The sequence below is a fragment of the Garra rufa genome, chromosome 5 (assembly GCF_049309525.1).
Source record: "Garra rufa chromosome 5, GarRuf1.0, whole genome shotgun sequence".
Classification (NCBI taxonomy): Eukaryota; Metazoa; Chordata; class Actinopteri; order Cypriniformes; family Cyprinidae; genus Garra; species Garra rufa.
The window spans coordinates 14,122,102-14,137,934 of NC_133365.1; the positions used below are offsets into that span (position 1 = coordinate 14,122,102).

General features: G+C 38.5%; 1 protein-coding gene across 1 annotated transcript in view; it reads left to right on the forward strand.

The window, feature by feature from the left end:
• The window catches only part of adamts3 (ADAM metallopeptidase with thrombospondin type 1 motif, 3), a 97,113-nt gene that overhangs the window by 28,780 nt on the left and 52,500 nt on the right, over positions 1 to 15,833 (forward strand). Inside the window, exon 5 of the mRNA XM_073839532.1 lies at positions 13,027 to 13,214. Coding sequence (XP_073695633.1) covers positions 13,027 to 13,214 — 188 coding nt within the window. The remainder of the gene's footprint in view (positions 1 to 13,026; positions 13,215 to 15,833) is intronic.

The following is a 15,833-nucleotide window of genomic DNA, read 5'->3' on the forward strand; positions in this document are numbered from 1 at the left end:
TAGAACATTAATCCATAGCCTCAGTTAGCACTTAGCACATATGCATTTTTATAGGCTGTAAAGTGATTGTTATAAATGTTATAAATTACAAAGAACCACAGTTTCATCTAAAAATATTCTTTTACAGCTCTACTGAAGAAAAAAGTTGCCTACATCTTGGACTAAATTAACAGCATGTTTTTTTTTTTTTATCTTAGTCGGCAGCCTGTTGTATGGGCATAGCTGTATTTTTAGCATAGTATCTTCATTATAGGGTTTGATCTCATGAACATCAGAAATACAAGTATCTAAGAGTAATTGCCTCCAATTCATCCAAGTATGTTATAGACTCAATTGCGTGCCCGCATTCAACTGTCTTTCAAAAACATCTCCACTGAGCAAATTCGGATTGTGCCTTCGTAGCAAGCTGTGTAGGTCTAAGAGAGGAGATAAGTTGCTGCGCTGCTTAGCCTTATGGTGCTGTTTCCAGCCATGCGTTATTTGAACTCCTTCTGTGGTACACAGGTCAGGGCCTCTGCTCGCCCTCTTGACTAAAACAGAAGCTCTCCTTCCTTAAGTGAATGTGTCTAGAGTCTCTAAGAAAAAGACCAACGCATCGATCAAGTTACGTGTGCAAGTGCCTTTCACGTACCTCAAACAGTATAGCATGGTGATGGCAACACCAAGGTCATGGTTTTGGTCTTGAACATAATGTAGAGAGCTTTGGATAAGACACACTAGGTGAACAGATATTGTGTTGCTAAAGATTACATTTAGAAGTGCTTTCAGTGGTGTGATTAAAACGTTTTACACATTAAAGCATTAGTTCACTTCCAGACTAAAAATGTTCTGATAATTTAGTCTCACCCCCATGTCATCCAAGATGTTCATGTCTTTCTTTCTTTAGTCAAAATAAATTAAGGTTTTTGAGGAAAACATTCCAGGATTTTTCTCCATATAGTGGACTTCAGTGGGGATCAATGAGTTGAAGGTCTAAACTACAGTTTCAATGCAGCTTCAAAGGGCTCCACACGATCCCAGCTGAGGAATTAGGGTCTTATCTAGCGAAACATTTGATGAAATGACAGACAAAATTGTTGCACAGGTACATTTACATTAAACTCTGAGACACAGCAGTGGTATTAGTAAAGTACACAAAGCTGGAAAATTCTACCAAAAAATATTAAATGCACCTTTAACAAGGTTATTAAATTTACCTTCTATTTTTTTAGATGGACTTTGAGTGTAAGGTGATGGCAAAGTTAATCTAAATGTAAATTAGCATGCACAGCTTGGTTCATTTCCAGGTGTTTGAGAGCCAGATTTGAATGGTATATGGTGCTCACCACTGCCTACACAGTTTAGTCCATAATGAGATTAGCAACAGGCCGTCCCTCCCTCAGTGTACGTAATCCAGGCCATGCTGTTTTATGCAGTCAAACTCATTCTGTGATGTTGAGCTCTTCTTTAAACATGCTTGATTACAATTGCTAAGGAAGTAAATCACCCAAGTGATACTTCTTATCTGAGCCATACTATACATAGACAGTTTTGGGCGTGAATAATAGAAAGTGTTCCCTAAGGCCACAGAATAAAAAGCGCCTCTTAATGATTTTTGCTTTTGTGCCGATAAATTCCAGCTCGCCGAGGAGTGTATTAAAAGCGGGCGGAACAGCTCCGTTATCTGCTTAACATGGTTACCGCACAGCTTTATCAACGTGTCTGTGCAGTGGCTGTAATGGATGACAGCAAGGCTCCTAAATGACACAGCAACAACGTGAAGCACAGCTGTGAGATTATAACAGACTTGCCACAGAGTTCTCACTCTCGATAACAAATCAGAAATTGCCAGCGTAATCTAGATTCAGTCTCCCTCCAAAGACTCTGAGTCATCTATCTGAAAGGTCATGAGGTCTGGGGGAACAGATAACATCAGGACATTGATGAACCCATTTAGTGTAAATTGCAGGCCAGGCTGCTGGACGCCTACTTTGTCTTGGTTGCAGTACATGTTTCGGTTACTCCTCAGGTGATTTGTCACTGGCTCTAAAGATTGGCTCCATCCCCTGGAGAGATGAGTTTAACCAAAGGGAATAACAATTACGGTGGTCGACAGCCACGGCATACCGTGCTGGGTAAGGCGTCTATTAGCATGCTGCAGTTGCTAGGCTTTCAAATCAAACATGTTAGATCAAAAACGAAGGGAGAGACAAAGAGACTGTGCTCCCTTTGAGAATCCCTGTCGGATTTGGTCTGGAAGGTGTAGAGGTGTAACGATTTCAGCTTTTGTTTCCGACCTGACAGCATCTCAAGGGGTAGGTCCAGATTTGGCGAATGGAAAACGGCTTGAAATGGAGCCCGCTGAGCTTGATGGAATTGGGGGGCCTTCAATACAAACAGCTGAGAAAAATGAAAACAGCCACTTAGACACATAATCCCTCCACAATGCACAAGTGTATGATGAAAGAGAGCTGTTATCTGTGAAAGACTTAACTGAAGATTGAGACATTTTGTCAACCTTAATCCGCTTATCAGTGGTAGTAAAACAGTTTTCAACTCTTCATATCTGGACTTAATTTATTTTATTGTCCTTTCTTTATTGCTGTGCCTTGTGAGGATGCACTGAAATTTCAACTGAAAAAACGAATCCCTGTCAAATAACAAAAGCTGTAGAAGACAATTTAAACCAAAAATGAGAATTCTGTCATCATCACCCTGATGTCATCTTCAGAACACAAATTAAGATATTTATTATGAAGTGTGAGAACTTTCTGACCAGGTACAAGTTCAGAGCTAGTGCTATTGCCGCTTGTGGTTCGACTGGCAAACCTTCTAAGAACTAGTTTGCTTTTTCACGGGCTAGAGAGCCACCACAGAGCCTGTATAAAAGAAGCCTGTTGTTACCTGTCCACAGCAGCAATCAATCAATCAGATTCCAAACTCTCCACCATGGCCAAGACCAAAGAGCTGTCCAAGGATGTCAGGGACAAGATTGTAGACCTACACAAGGCTGGAATGGGTTACAAGGCCATCACCAAGCGGTCTGTTGAGAAGGTGACAACAGTTGGTGCGATTATTCGCAAATGGAAGAAACACAAAATAACTGTCAATCTCCCTCGGTCTGGGGCTCCATGCAAGATCTCACCTCATGGAGTTTTGATGATAATGAGAATGGTGAGAAATCAGAAAACAATTGGTAACACACTACGCTGTGAAGGACTAAAATTCTGCAGTGCCCGCAAAGTCCCCCTGCTCAAGAAAGCACATGTACAGGCCCATCTGAAGTTTGCCAATGAACATCTGAATGATTCAGAGGAGAACTGGGTGAAAGTGTTTTGGTCAGATGAGACTAAAACAACACATCCCGAACAAGCCTAATATCAACAATGGTTTTGCAGACCTATGTCGGCATCCAAAACAGTTTGTGTTTAGCTGCTATTTTTGCCCAGTCAAAAATTTCTGTTTGTCTTGTGCTACCACTTTTCCTGGTTCCGAGCTGGTGCTTTGGCTGTCTAAAGACAAAAAAACCATTTGAAACTAGGCCCTGGCTCTGAACCAGCACTCAAACTGCCTTGGTGGAAAAGGGGTAATAGACAGCAAGGGAACTACCACGTTCAAGACCTAAAAAGGTAGTCAGGACATCATTGGTTTAACCGTAATTTTACTTTTTGTGCGCAAAGAAACCAAATATTTCTTCTCTTCAGTGCACAAAAAGTATTCTTGTAGCTTTATAACATTATGGTTGAACCACTGATGTCACATGGAATATTTTCACAATATCGTTACTACCTTTCTGGGCCTTGAGCGTGTCAGTTGCATTGCTGTCTGTCCAGGGTCAGAAAGCTCTTGGATTTCATCAAAAATATCTTAATTTATGTTCTGAAGATGAACAAAGGTCTTACGGGTTTGGAACGAGATGAGGGTGAGTACTTAATGACAAAATGTTCATTTTTGGGTGACCTTTCTCTTTAAATGTAAATGGCAGCTGATGACTATCATATGTTACAGGAAAAAACAATTACAGCTGTACATATTGTGGTCAAAATTCAAACACGGTAGGAAATTGAGCTATTTTCACCATTCACTTAAAAATGACAGACATTTAATGCACATAGTATTGGGCATAGCGGTGACTATTTACTAGGTTCTGAAGCTTATTGCCCATCTGTTGTCTCCAGTGCTTTAGACCTTGAATTCACTCAGTGAAAGCTACACAAGCAAGGACAGTTGGCTTTTCTAACACATTAGGGATCAACAGAGTAAAGCTATGTGGTTAAGCAGTGAACACAAGGGGCTAAATTGTGAGTAATGACATCCCTCAAAGAGCCATTCCAAAGTCCCCTCCTCTTCCATTGTGCTGTCAAAGATGTCAACATAAATATTTTCCCACATCAGGAATAAAAGGCTTTAAAGTACCTTTTCATTGGACTAAATAGAAAGCTAGCCTCTTTCCCAGCCCAGATGATCACAATAAAAACCCACCACTGACACATGAAGACACACAAGCAAGTTAGATTTGCACCAGCAATTCTGAGTAGGAAGTTCTTAGAGTGTTAATTGGTATAAACAAAGTCATAGGAGGTGATTTTTGCATTCGCCTGGAGACGTCTGCCGTCATCTTAGAAAACACTTTGTAGTTTAGCTGATTAGCAGTCTTTAGCAACCCATGTGCAGTTGCCGGAGATTTCATCATGGTGCTATTGAACGTTTCTTGATCAGGGATCCTGGCAAAGTAGATGATAAAAGCAACATTTTGCTATTAAGTCTAATTCTTATATTCATGAGGTAGGAAACATTTTTTAGGCTTTTTGCCTTTTCATTCAGAAGCAAGTGAGGGGACTTTTAATGTTCTCGCTAATCTAATGCTCAAGCCCCTTTAATAATTAACTCTTACAAACGAGTCCTGCTTTTTTGGTTTAGAAATTAGCCAGAACAAAAATGGACAACCAAGGGGATGAGATAAAGCTTCTAGCATCACACTGTAAAAAAAATGCTTTTCTTATTTAGATTTTGTCTTGTTTCCAGCCAAAATATATAAAAATCCTTAAATCAAGAAGGATTTTCTAGACAAGTAAAAATTATTTTCTTGTTTTCAGAAAAAACAAGTCAAAATGAAGTGAGTTTTTGCTTAGAACAAGCAAAATAATCTGCCAATGGGGTAAGCAAAAAAAATCTTATTTTATACAGAAAACAAGATTATTTTTTTTACCCCATTGGCAGATTATTTTGCTTGTTTCAAGCAAAAACACTCTTAATATAGACTTGTTTTTTCTGAAAACAAGAAACAAATTTTTACTTGTCTAGAAAATCCTTTTTGATTTAAATTTTTTTAGATATTTTGACTGGAAACAAGACAAAAAAAAAAAAAAAAAATCAAAGTAAGAAAAGCATTTTTTTGGCCCTCTATGATGTGCCAAGTTGAAAATGTCACATGTAAGAAAACCAAGAGCCCATTGAGACAAGTATTGCCAGTTACAACACTGATAGTGCATACTAGAAATATGGCTTAAATAATAAGTACATCTTTAGCGAGTGTACATACAGCATGCCTTTGGGCAAGTCACTGCAAACTTTAGGTATATGCTGTTTGGTTTGAACATCCGACAAGTATAATGGGATATAACGCTGATCTTGCCTGGGGCATTTGCATTTTTTAAAAGTTTAGTTGGTGTTTTAGTTGAAGCAGGAACTGGAAATGTACACCTGCCCCTATTATCATGTTGTATGAAGAAAATGAATGAATTTGGCTTTTGGTTTCTATAATTCTTCCTGTAGGCTTGTACCATGACCGATTTTGATCCTTGAGTCAAAGAGAGAATTACGTGCTTCCATAAGTTGTTCTTGGCTAAAGCCTCCTTTTGTAATGAAATATTAATGTTTAATTCAACCCTGCATGATGGGAAATGGGTTCCTCAGCTGAGGAGCCACTCACATTTATTAAACTAAAAGCCACACAATGAATTTTGATAAATGGCTAATGCAAATAAAAAAAAAGCGAGCACAAGAATATCAGCCATTGCTCTCATTTAGCATTGTGTACACCATCTCAAGTTTTAATTGGAACCACCCAACAAAGCTTTTTCTGCCAAGCTTGAACTTTTCGCCAGAGAGACGGAGAGGTGCAGTAAGTGCAGCCCTCCAGTTCTCCATCAGAGACCCTTTCTTTTCGGAGTTCAGCTCCAGCCAGTCAACAGGAGAATATTGTGTGTTATGTGTGGCGAATTGGCCCAATTACGCTCTGAAATGAATTGTTCTGTGAAATGAATCACTCAGGCACTGTTCTTTCCATATTCCCTTTAGAAAATATGTCGTAATAGTTGATTCATTTATTCCATGAGCCATTGTTATAATTATTCTCCAGTCTTGGATCTGAAGTGTGTCAAGCAGAGGACAACCTTGAAGGCTTTTTTTTTTTTTTTTTTTTTTGATCATTTGAATGTGTCATTAGAGTTGGGAAGTTACTCTGCGAGTCTCAGTTCCATTGAATCACCCCTTTGACATGCCATCTGGCAGTCAAACAGGCCTGGCTGTATTACCGTCCCACAATACCCTTCTTCTTTCCTGTCTGTGCAGAGTTCGCTGGAATTAGACATCGGCAAATAGACAAAATTCTTTGAATTCTTGGCCCGCGGGATGATGTCATAACTGCTGCGTATTTTATTCCATGAGTAATTTATTAACAGAAATAAACTACGAGAGGGAAATCTGGCAGAGATCATGCTCAGTGACTGGGGTTATCATCCAAGAATGTATTCCTCTCGAGATGCTGATGTGGATATATTATGCAGGGAGTTTCTTTTCATGTCCCACTTATTTAGCTTCTGGCTTTCATGCAGTTTTAAATTAGTAAAAACCACATGCAAGGCATTAAAATTGTGCATTTGTGATGTTATCAGCTGGTTTACTTATTGAAAAGACTTGGCGAATGTTTTAAGTGTTTACTCTGGTGTTTAATAGACTAATGTTTATCATGTGCAGCTCTTAGTGCCATTTTCTTATTTACAGTGTTTTAATGTTTGCTTTCTAGCAAGAGGCTTATATTTTGAATGTCCATATCAGGTCCTAGCTGCATTTCCGTCAATGTGTGGACACATCTGTTTTTGTTTTGGGAGGCATAATGTTGTCTGGGAGAGAACTTCATGGCTTGTTTCTCTCTCTCTCTCTTTGTATGTGTGTGTGTGTGTGTGTGTGTGTGTGTGTGTGTGTGTGTCTGGGGTGTTTACATCTGGGTTGTTAAGAGGTCATCCACATGGGCCATCCCAAGCTGGAAAACAAAGTGTAAAAGGCAATAGAAGTGGCACAGTGTCTCTGTGTAGTCATCAAATATGACATATCCCATCATCCTTCAAGCTCCCTGCACTCACTGGAGCGTAATAGGCAGTATTTGTGAATAATACCACACCACATGAGATTTTCATTCTCATGAATGAAATATAGGCATTCATTCTTTCACTTTCATGGCATCCCGTCCAAGGCTGAGAGAAGGCCCTTTGAGAGCTGAACCCACTGACACCAACTGTTTTTATATTATATTTACAGCATCAACAACAACAGTATATCAGCATGACAGGAAAGTGCTTTCCTATTTTCCTTCTTGACTGTAAGGATATTGTTCTTTGAGCCAGCGGTGAGATTTACCTGTCAAATGTCTTTCACGTGTATGTGAAACAATGCCGTGACAGCTTGAGTACACTTCAGATTTCTATGGTAAGCAAAATACATTTAAACAGTGTCACTTGAGCATGAGTGCTGTTGTGCTGAATATTGTATGATTATCTGTGTCCAGGTGTTGAATCACAGCATGGGTATTTAGTAAAACAGGGCAAATGTGAGTGTGATGTTGTTTTATAAAACAAAGAGTTATATACAGTTACTTCAGTTTTTGCCAAAATTTCATCGTTTGACTCAAATATTTATCTATTAATAGTTTTAATATATGGCATAACATCAAGCTTTTCTTTTTTATTCAGCAAGGATGCATTAAAGGAGACCTATCATTTTTACAAGATGTAAAATCAGTCCCAGGTGTTCCCAGAATGTGTCTGTGAAGTTTTAATTCAAAATACCCCACAGATTATTTACAGTATTATATCATAAACACGCTGTGCAGAATGTCTCTATAAATGCAAAAGAGCTGCTGCTCCCCGCCCCCTTTTCCAGAATAGGACTGTGCCTAACTCAGATACTATATATATACTATATAAAAAAAACATCTGTTTGGTTTTGATTATCATATCTGTCACACTGAAATCATGTGTTTTAAACCACTTTTAATATAGGGTTTTCTAAACGCAAACATCCGAAGCATGTGCGCTTTCATGTCTTATTGCGCTTAAACTGTCAAATACACACAAGTTTATGTTAAAAACACACATGAATTACAAAAAAAGTTGTTTATGTCTGTGAAGGTAAACAGTTGGGAAAGAAATCACGTTTATATTAGATCTGTGTAGCAGCAGCGTAATATACAGTAAATAAATCAATAAATCCACTGCTCTCTTGACTCCTTTTGAGGGTGGACTCTAAATAGTGTTCTGTGCTGCCAATGACAGAACAGTTAGCATGCTTTGCTCGAACTTTCAACATGGCATTAGAACTGTTCTATTTCTAATAAATGCATTCATGGAAAACAATTGAATGATTTCTGGAGGATCATGTGGCACTGAAGACTGGAGTAATGATTGCTGAGCTATCACAGGAATAAATTGGTTTCGATTTCTTTTTTCAGGTAAATACTTGTGGAACTGTATGTGGTCTTGTTTAAACTGCTTTCAAATGTAATTACACTACAAAACCCTTTTAGAAAGCAGTGCTGTGACTGTCTATTGTGCATTAATTATGCTGTCAAATGAGAAATTTTCTGCTGGAGACTTGAGGCCAAAACTACAAATCATCCCCATTATCAAACATGACAGCCTAGGGTTTGCCATGCATTGAAAACCCGTGAATAATGCACAGAGTAATTGAACAGCCGGAATGAACTCACCAGCCCAGTGTATGATCCACAGTTGGCCAGTACGTTTTTGCCCAGCTCCATGTGTTTTAGTATGAATTACATACAGTATTTTTATATAAACTGCATATGCACTTTCTTTTTACATTTATAGACATCTTTGGATGTTCTGTCTCTGTTGATTCTGAACTACAGAACCATTAAGAATAGAGAAATTTTGACAGTCAGTCTGCATTCATTCTGAACCACAGGCCAGATGACATGAATGGGAAAATAATTAAAACTGATTTGTGCCATAACTGCATTCACTGTGGAAGCGAATGAATTGACACCAGCGATCATAGATGGCATCAAGTCTCAGCGGGATAAAGAAAATAATTTTTCTCTCTCGTCCTAATGGGTTCAGTGTGTTTGATAGCTAAAGAGTAGATTCTGTTTTATCTGACGCCTTATGAGACTTTTCAGCATAATGGATATAAGCTCCTTTGTTCAACTATGGAGACCCGTTGAACAAATAGAAATAGATAAGAATTAATTAAGATCAGCGGGAGATATTCAGTCACAATTAAAAGTTAAAGATCCCTTGATCCCTTGTTCTTGAAACCCGCGTACAGTAAACCCTCCTGCTGTCATACTCCAGCTTTAGGAGGGCGATGTTTGCTAAATCAGCTGCTCTCGTTTACAAGAGTTCTCTTATGTCCTAATAAAGAGTTAAAGTAGCTCCCAGCACATTAGATCACAGCTAGTGGTGTTATCCTTGAACGCCACATGGAAGAATTTCACCGAAACTGCCTCCTGCAGCATCTTTTGATCCTGATGCTGCTTGTTATTAGCACACTGTTGCCAGCTAATTGTTTATGCTTCCAGGGAAGGAAAACCACCTTTACCCATCAAATAGATGGTCGTTAATCCTAAAACAAGTTTTCTGTGAGGAGAGCAAAGGGACCTATTTTCAAAACCGAGAAAAAAGTGAAATCCAGTCACACCACTCCTGTCAAGATACACCACATTGAAGCCTTTTATATCCTTGTTTAAAAATGTAATTGGATTCCTAGGTGGTTTTAGCATGCCCAATTTGTTTAACAAATAATGTCAGAGTAAGCGGATTTTGTGATAATAAAGGAGCCATGTACTGTCAATTCAATTTGTTCATTTTGTCCTACTAAGAGCGCTTTCATCATGACAGCATGTGCAATTTTATATTAAACACACTGTATATGTAATCATGCAAAATTGCGCTTTTATGTAAACTCCTAATCTTTTAAGTAGACTTTTGCTCTGGGAGAAAAATTTATGTGATATTCAGCACTCTGAATTAAGCTTTTGTGGCAAAAGGTTGTGTGGTAATTATGTTAGTTGCATAAAAGAATGTAAAACCAAAGTGTTAAAATTCAAGGTGCTCTAAACATTTCTTTGTGTCATCATTTTAAAAGATGCTATGTATGCATCCAATTTCTCCTCCACAGCAGTCTACAACCTCCTGATTTTATATTGTTCAGAATGAGGCTTTCAAGGCTAGCCCACAGTTGTGGGTCGTGTTTTACGAGCAAAGAATCGAAATGAGATCGAGTGGAGGTGAGCACAAACACACACTCATTTGTTTTTTTGTAATGGTGGAGACCTTCCTTTCACTTTGGTTGTTGTTATACAGAGATAATGACATTTTTGTCCTCTCAACCTGAAAACATTTTTCAGTAAGACAATTTTTATTTTGTTTATTTTTTATATAATGCTTATTAAAATTGTATTGTGTTTTCCTTGGCCTGGTAAAACCTAGCAAACCTTGACTAGAATTAAGTCTGGGCGGAGTTTGTATGATATATATCGATATTGAGTTTGTATGATATATTGATATATTTTTTATAATAAATATTCAGTGATTTGATACAAGGCCAGCGCATCTGAAAAAAATAGCAGAGGACACAGATTGAGCTGCTGTGGGAAAGAGCATAATACAATTTGTCCTAAACATGAGACATGCTTTATATTAAAGGGTTCAAAAAATCTTGTAACATAACTTATTTTTCGACACATAAGTAAGCCGTTTACTATGAATGTGTGAGACTTTCGGTTCATTAGCTGCTGTACGGAAATAACCAGAAGAATAACATTTACACTGCAAATCTTAATGCACAGATACGATCTTTTGACCATATCTGATTTTTTGTCCCACCTGTTTACATTAATTCCCGCTCAAAATGATTGTCAGTGATCGCTTTTGTATGCACATGGTAGACCCTCGGGTTTTGAATGGCCGTGCTATTAAAATTATTGATATAATTCACTTTGAGTGGTCATTATATTTCCTAGCATGGACAACAGCTGTTATTAATTTGTTCTTATCTACAGCTCGTTAGAGGTAGAATTCTTTAGTGAAATAAAGTAGCGCCAATATGATATTTATTTAAATAAATTCTAATTAATTAACGAGAGAGAGAGAGAGAGAGAGAGAGAGAGAGAGAGAACTAGGGGTTGCTATAGGGGTGTTATTATAAGAAGTACTGTAGGGATGTGCCCAAAGAGTTTTTAAGTTTTGTGTTTATGTGTGTGCAACAAATTCCAAGATGTGAGCAAAAAATCTGGGCCCCCCCCCCATTAAAATGCCATTGCGCTAGTTTTGGGTTAGTTTTGAGTAGCAATTGGGGGGGGGGTTTGTTGTGAAAACCTGGCCACCCTGGTTATGATTTATACACAGATTTATCAATTATACATCAATTAGTTCCTTATTTATTAAATTTATAAAGGATAGTTAACCCAAAAAATGAAAATTCTGTCATAATTTCCTCATGACTTTAATTTTCTTTTTGTGGAGCATATACAAGAAAATATTTTGAGAAAATTCTTTACATCTAGTGGAAGTCAATGGGCATCACAACTTTGGGGCAATTATTCGAAAAGTAATGGAAACCGAAATTCAGAACCTCTAACCGACATAGTTTTCACTTGACGATTATTCTATTTTTTTATCCTGTAAATACTTTCCCTTAGTCGGTGCTATACATTGAGCTTGTTCGTTTTTGCAGTGTCTCGCATGTAAGTGCCGCATTTAAGATGCTGTGTCAAGTTAAAAGAATTTAAACTTTTACACACACAGCACCACTCATCCATGTCAGTTCCAAAACTGTGAGCCAATCAGAAGACCACGGAGGTAGCAACATAGCAGAGTATGCGTTGCGTTTTTCTGAGCACTGCATCTCACAGTAAATTATTGTAAAAAATTGTTTATTAGTTGTATTTTAGGTAAAATGTTTGATTAATCGAGATTTTGATTTTAGGTCATATCGTCCAGGCCTAGTTACCACCAGCATTCTTTAAAATAACTTTTTGTGTTCTTGAAGCTGTAGCACACACACTTCCAACGTGGAAAACCTTGAAATGCTTGAAAGATTTTTGTACTAACACATTTTGGGGGCTGCAGAGCTAATAACCTTGCACTTTCACTGGCTGCAGTGAGGCTCCATTTTGCAGTCTAGACATGGTAGATTTCCACTGGTGATCTGGATGGTCTCATTTGCCATCAAAAGTAATTTTTAGAATTGGAGCCAGCGGGTTAGGCAGGTTTGCCATGTGTGTGCTATCCGTACTTTGCCATTTGTGAATGGCAGCCCCTCAGGAGAATGAGGGTGTGCATGGAGACGATGTGGACTGGAGAACCTGCGAGGGACACACGGCACGTCGATGAGGGGAAGCCCTGTGCCTTTTGAAGTGGAACTTTAGAGACGGTGTTTACTCTTCTGGGAGCTGGGCCACACAAGAATGCGTGTGTCATGACGGGATGTAGGACCTGAGGAATGTTCCTCACAATCCCCACACTGTAGACCAGAGCCAGCCAGAGAGCAAGATGTTTGAAATATTTATTTTAGCATCAGCGTTTAAAAAAGACATTGGTTTGTAGCCTGGATTGATGTTGGATCATGAAGACTCCCTGTTAGGATTGCATGCTGTTGTTCTTGGCTGGCATCCACTTGCACTTTCTGTGAAAAAACCTGCAAGACGGTAGTTCATCGTAATTCAGAGAGGACTTTTTCTGTTGCTGTTGTTGCCAAATAATGAAGATACGGTGCTGTCAGGAGACTAATCATTTTGTCTTGCAGAACCTGAATTGGATGCGCCAAGGGTGCTGGACAACATTGCTAAACAAGTCAACCGGACGGTAAGGAGACGGAGACATGCTGGTGACGATGACTACAATATTGAAGTGCTGCTTGGAGTAGATGATACTGTTGTCCGGTTCCATGGGAAAGAGCATGTGCAGAACTATCTCCTCACCCTCATGAACATTGTGAGTATCCTATTGTCCTTAGCAGGACTCAGCAGTTTTATAATATTATTTGTAATATTATTTATATTACAGTATATACAGTGGTGTGAAAAAGTTTTGGCCCCCCTTTCTGATTTTTATTTTTTTTTGGATGTTTGTTACACTTTAATGTTTCAGATCATCAAACAAAAATTTATCAAATATAACACAAGTAAAAACAACATGTTTTTGAATGAAAAACTGAAAAAAAGGTTTTTTATTATGAAGGAAAAACAAAATCCAAACCCACATGGCCCTGTGTAAAAAAGTGTTTGCCCCCTAAACTTAATAACTGGTTGGGCCACCCTTAGCAGCAACAACTGCAATCAAGTGTTTGCGATAACTTGCAATGAGTCTGTTACAGCGCTGTGTAGGAATTTTGGCCCACTCATCTTGGCAGAACTGTTGTAATTCAGACACATTGGAGGGTTTTCGAACATTAACTGCCTTTTAAGGTCATGCCACAGCATCTCAATAAGATTCAGGTCAGGACTTTGACTAGGCCACTCCAAAGTCTTCATTTTGTTTTTCTTCAGCCATTCAGAGGTGGATTTGCTGGTGTGTTTGGAATCATTGTCCTGCTGCAGAACCCAAGTTCGCTTCAGCTTGAGGTCACGAACAGATTACCAGACATTGTCCTTCAGGATTTTTTGGTACACAGCTGAATATATGATTCCATTTATCACAGCAAGTCTTCCAGGTCCATAAGCAGCAAAACAGTCTTAGACCATCACACTACCACCACAATATTTTACTGTTGGTATGATGTTCTTTTTCTGAAATGCTTCTGAAATCAGTCCACAGAGTATTTTCCCAAAAGTCTTGGGGATCATCAAGATGTTTTCTGGCAAAACTGAGACGAGCCTTTATGTTCTTTTTGCTCAGCAGCGGTTTTCATTTTGGAACTCTGCCATGTAGGCCATTTTTGCCCAGTCTCTTTCTTATGCTGGAGTCATGAACACTGACCTTAACTGAGGCAAGAGGCCTGCAGTTCTTTAGATGTTGTTGCGGGGTCTTTTGTGACCTCTTGGATGAGTCGTTGTTGCGCTCTTGGGGTAATTTTGGTCGGCCGTCCACTCCTGGGAAGGTTCACTACTGTTCCATGTTTTTGCCATTTGTGGATAATGGCTCTCACTGTGGTTCGCTGGAGTCCCAAAGCTTTAGAAATAGCTTTTTAACCCTTTCCAGACTGATTGATCTCAGTTACTTATCAATTTTTGTTTTATGCCACAAATCTTTAGAATATAAAGTAAAGATCATGTTCCAAAAAGATATTTTGTAATTTTTTTTACCGTAAATATATTAAAACATAAATATATCAAAACATAATATACATTGCTAAAAACTTCATTTGGGCAACTTTAAAGGCGATTTTCTCGGTATTTTGAATTTTTTGCACCCTCAGATTCCAGATTTTCAAATAGTTGTATCTTGGCAAAATATTGTCCTAGCCTAACATATTTATTTAAGGCTGAACTTATTTATTCAGCTTTCAGATGAAAAAATTACCCTTATGACAGTTTTTGTGGTCCAGGGTCACACATTATTAATATTAATAATTTAATAAATTTAATTATTACAATTATTTACTTTTTTGTTCAAAAATATGTACTGAAACCTTAAAGTCCCCCTGAAATCAAAATTAAAGTTTTTTGGCTTTTAGTATGAATATATTAGTTTTAAGATTATCTATAAGCTAGTGTGTTTCAAAGCAGTGACAAAATTCGCTTTTACAAGATATGGGCATTCAAAACTTACACTCTCGTCACTTCCGCCAATATGAATCAAGGATTTTGATGATATCACCGCGCACTTCAGTTTCAGATCAAACGTTCTGTCCAATAAAATGCTCTCTAGAGTCCGTAGTGTCCCGCCCCCTACACAGAGACGCGGAGCAGATCATATGCGCTCATATGCGCGGTCGGACTCGGCATGTGTTAAACTACACAGCCTCAGCATGATTATTATCACTATTTCGTTTTAGCAAGAGTTTCATATTGAATCTGTGGGGTAATTTATTAGTCTGTGGCTGTCATAAGCTTACAAATGCGGCTTTACCGAGCTCAACGGCTCTGCCCCGAGCAGATATAAATGGAACGCTATTGGCTGTTCAAAATTAGTGGGCGGGGCTTAGCGATATGTTTTTGTTTCAGTTAAAAGAACGTCACCACATAGAAGAACGCTGCGTGTTTCAAGGCACTTCAGTGGACCTTTAAAGGAGAACTCCGGTGTGATTTTGACCTAAAGTGTATTGAATCATGATACCGAGTGTGAACGTACCTTGCATATCTCATCTCGTCTTGTCCACTGCTGTCCGAAATCTGGGGTCAGTTAGCCGATGCTCACAACAGCTTGTCAATGAAAGTCAATCGGGCATCGAAGGAGCCATGTAAATAAATCACTGTTTTACGCCATTTACGAGGCACAAAGTAGCTCCACACTTCATTGGTAGACTTCCAAGGGCCCTGACATTTAAAACGAGACATTGAGAACTCATAAAAAGCACCGGTAGTTTATTTACAAGTAGATTTATACAGACAGTAACTGCAAGAAGTTTAGCGCCCGCCGCCATCTTAAATGTAGTCACGATAAGTCGAGTGT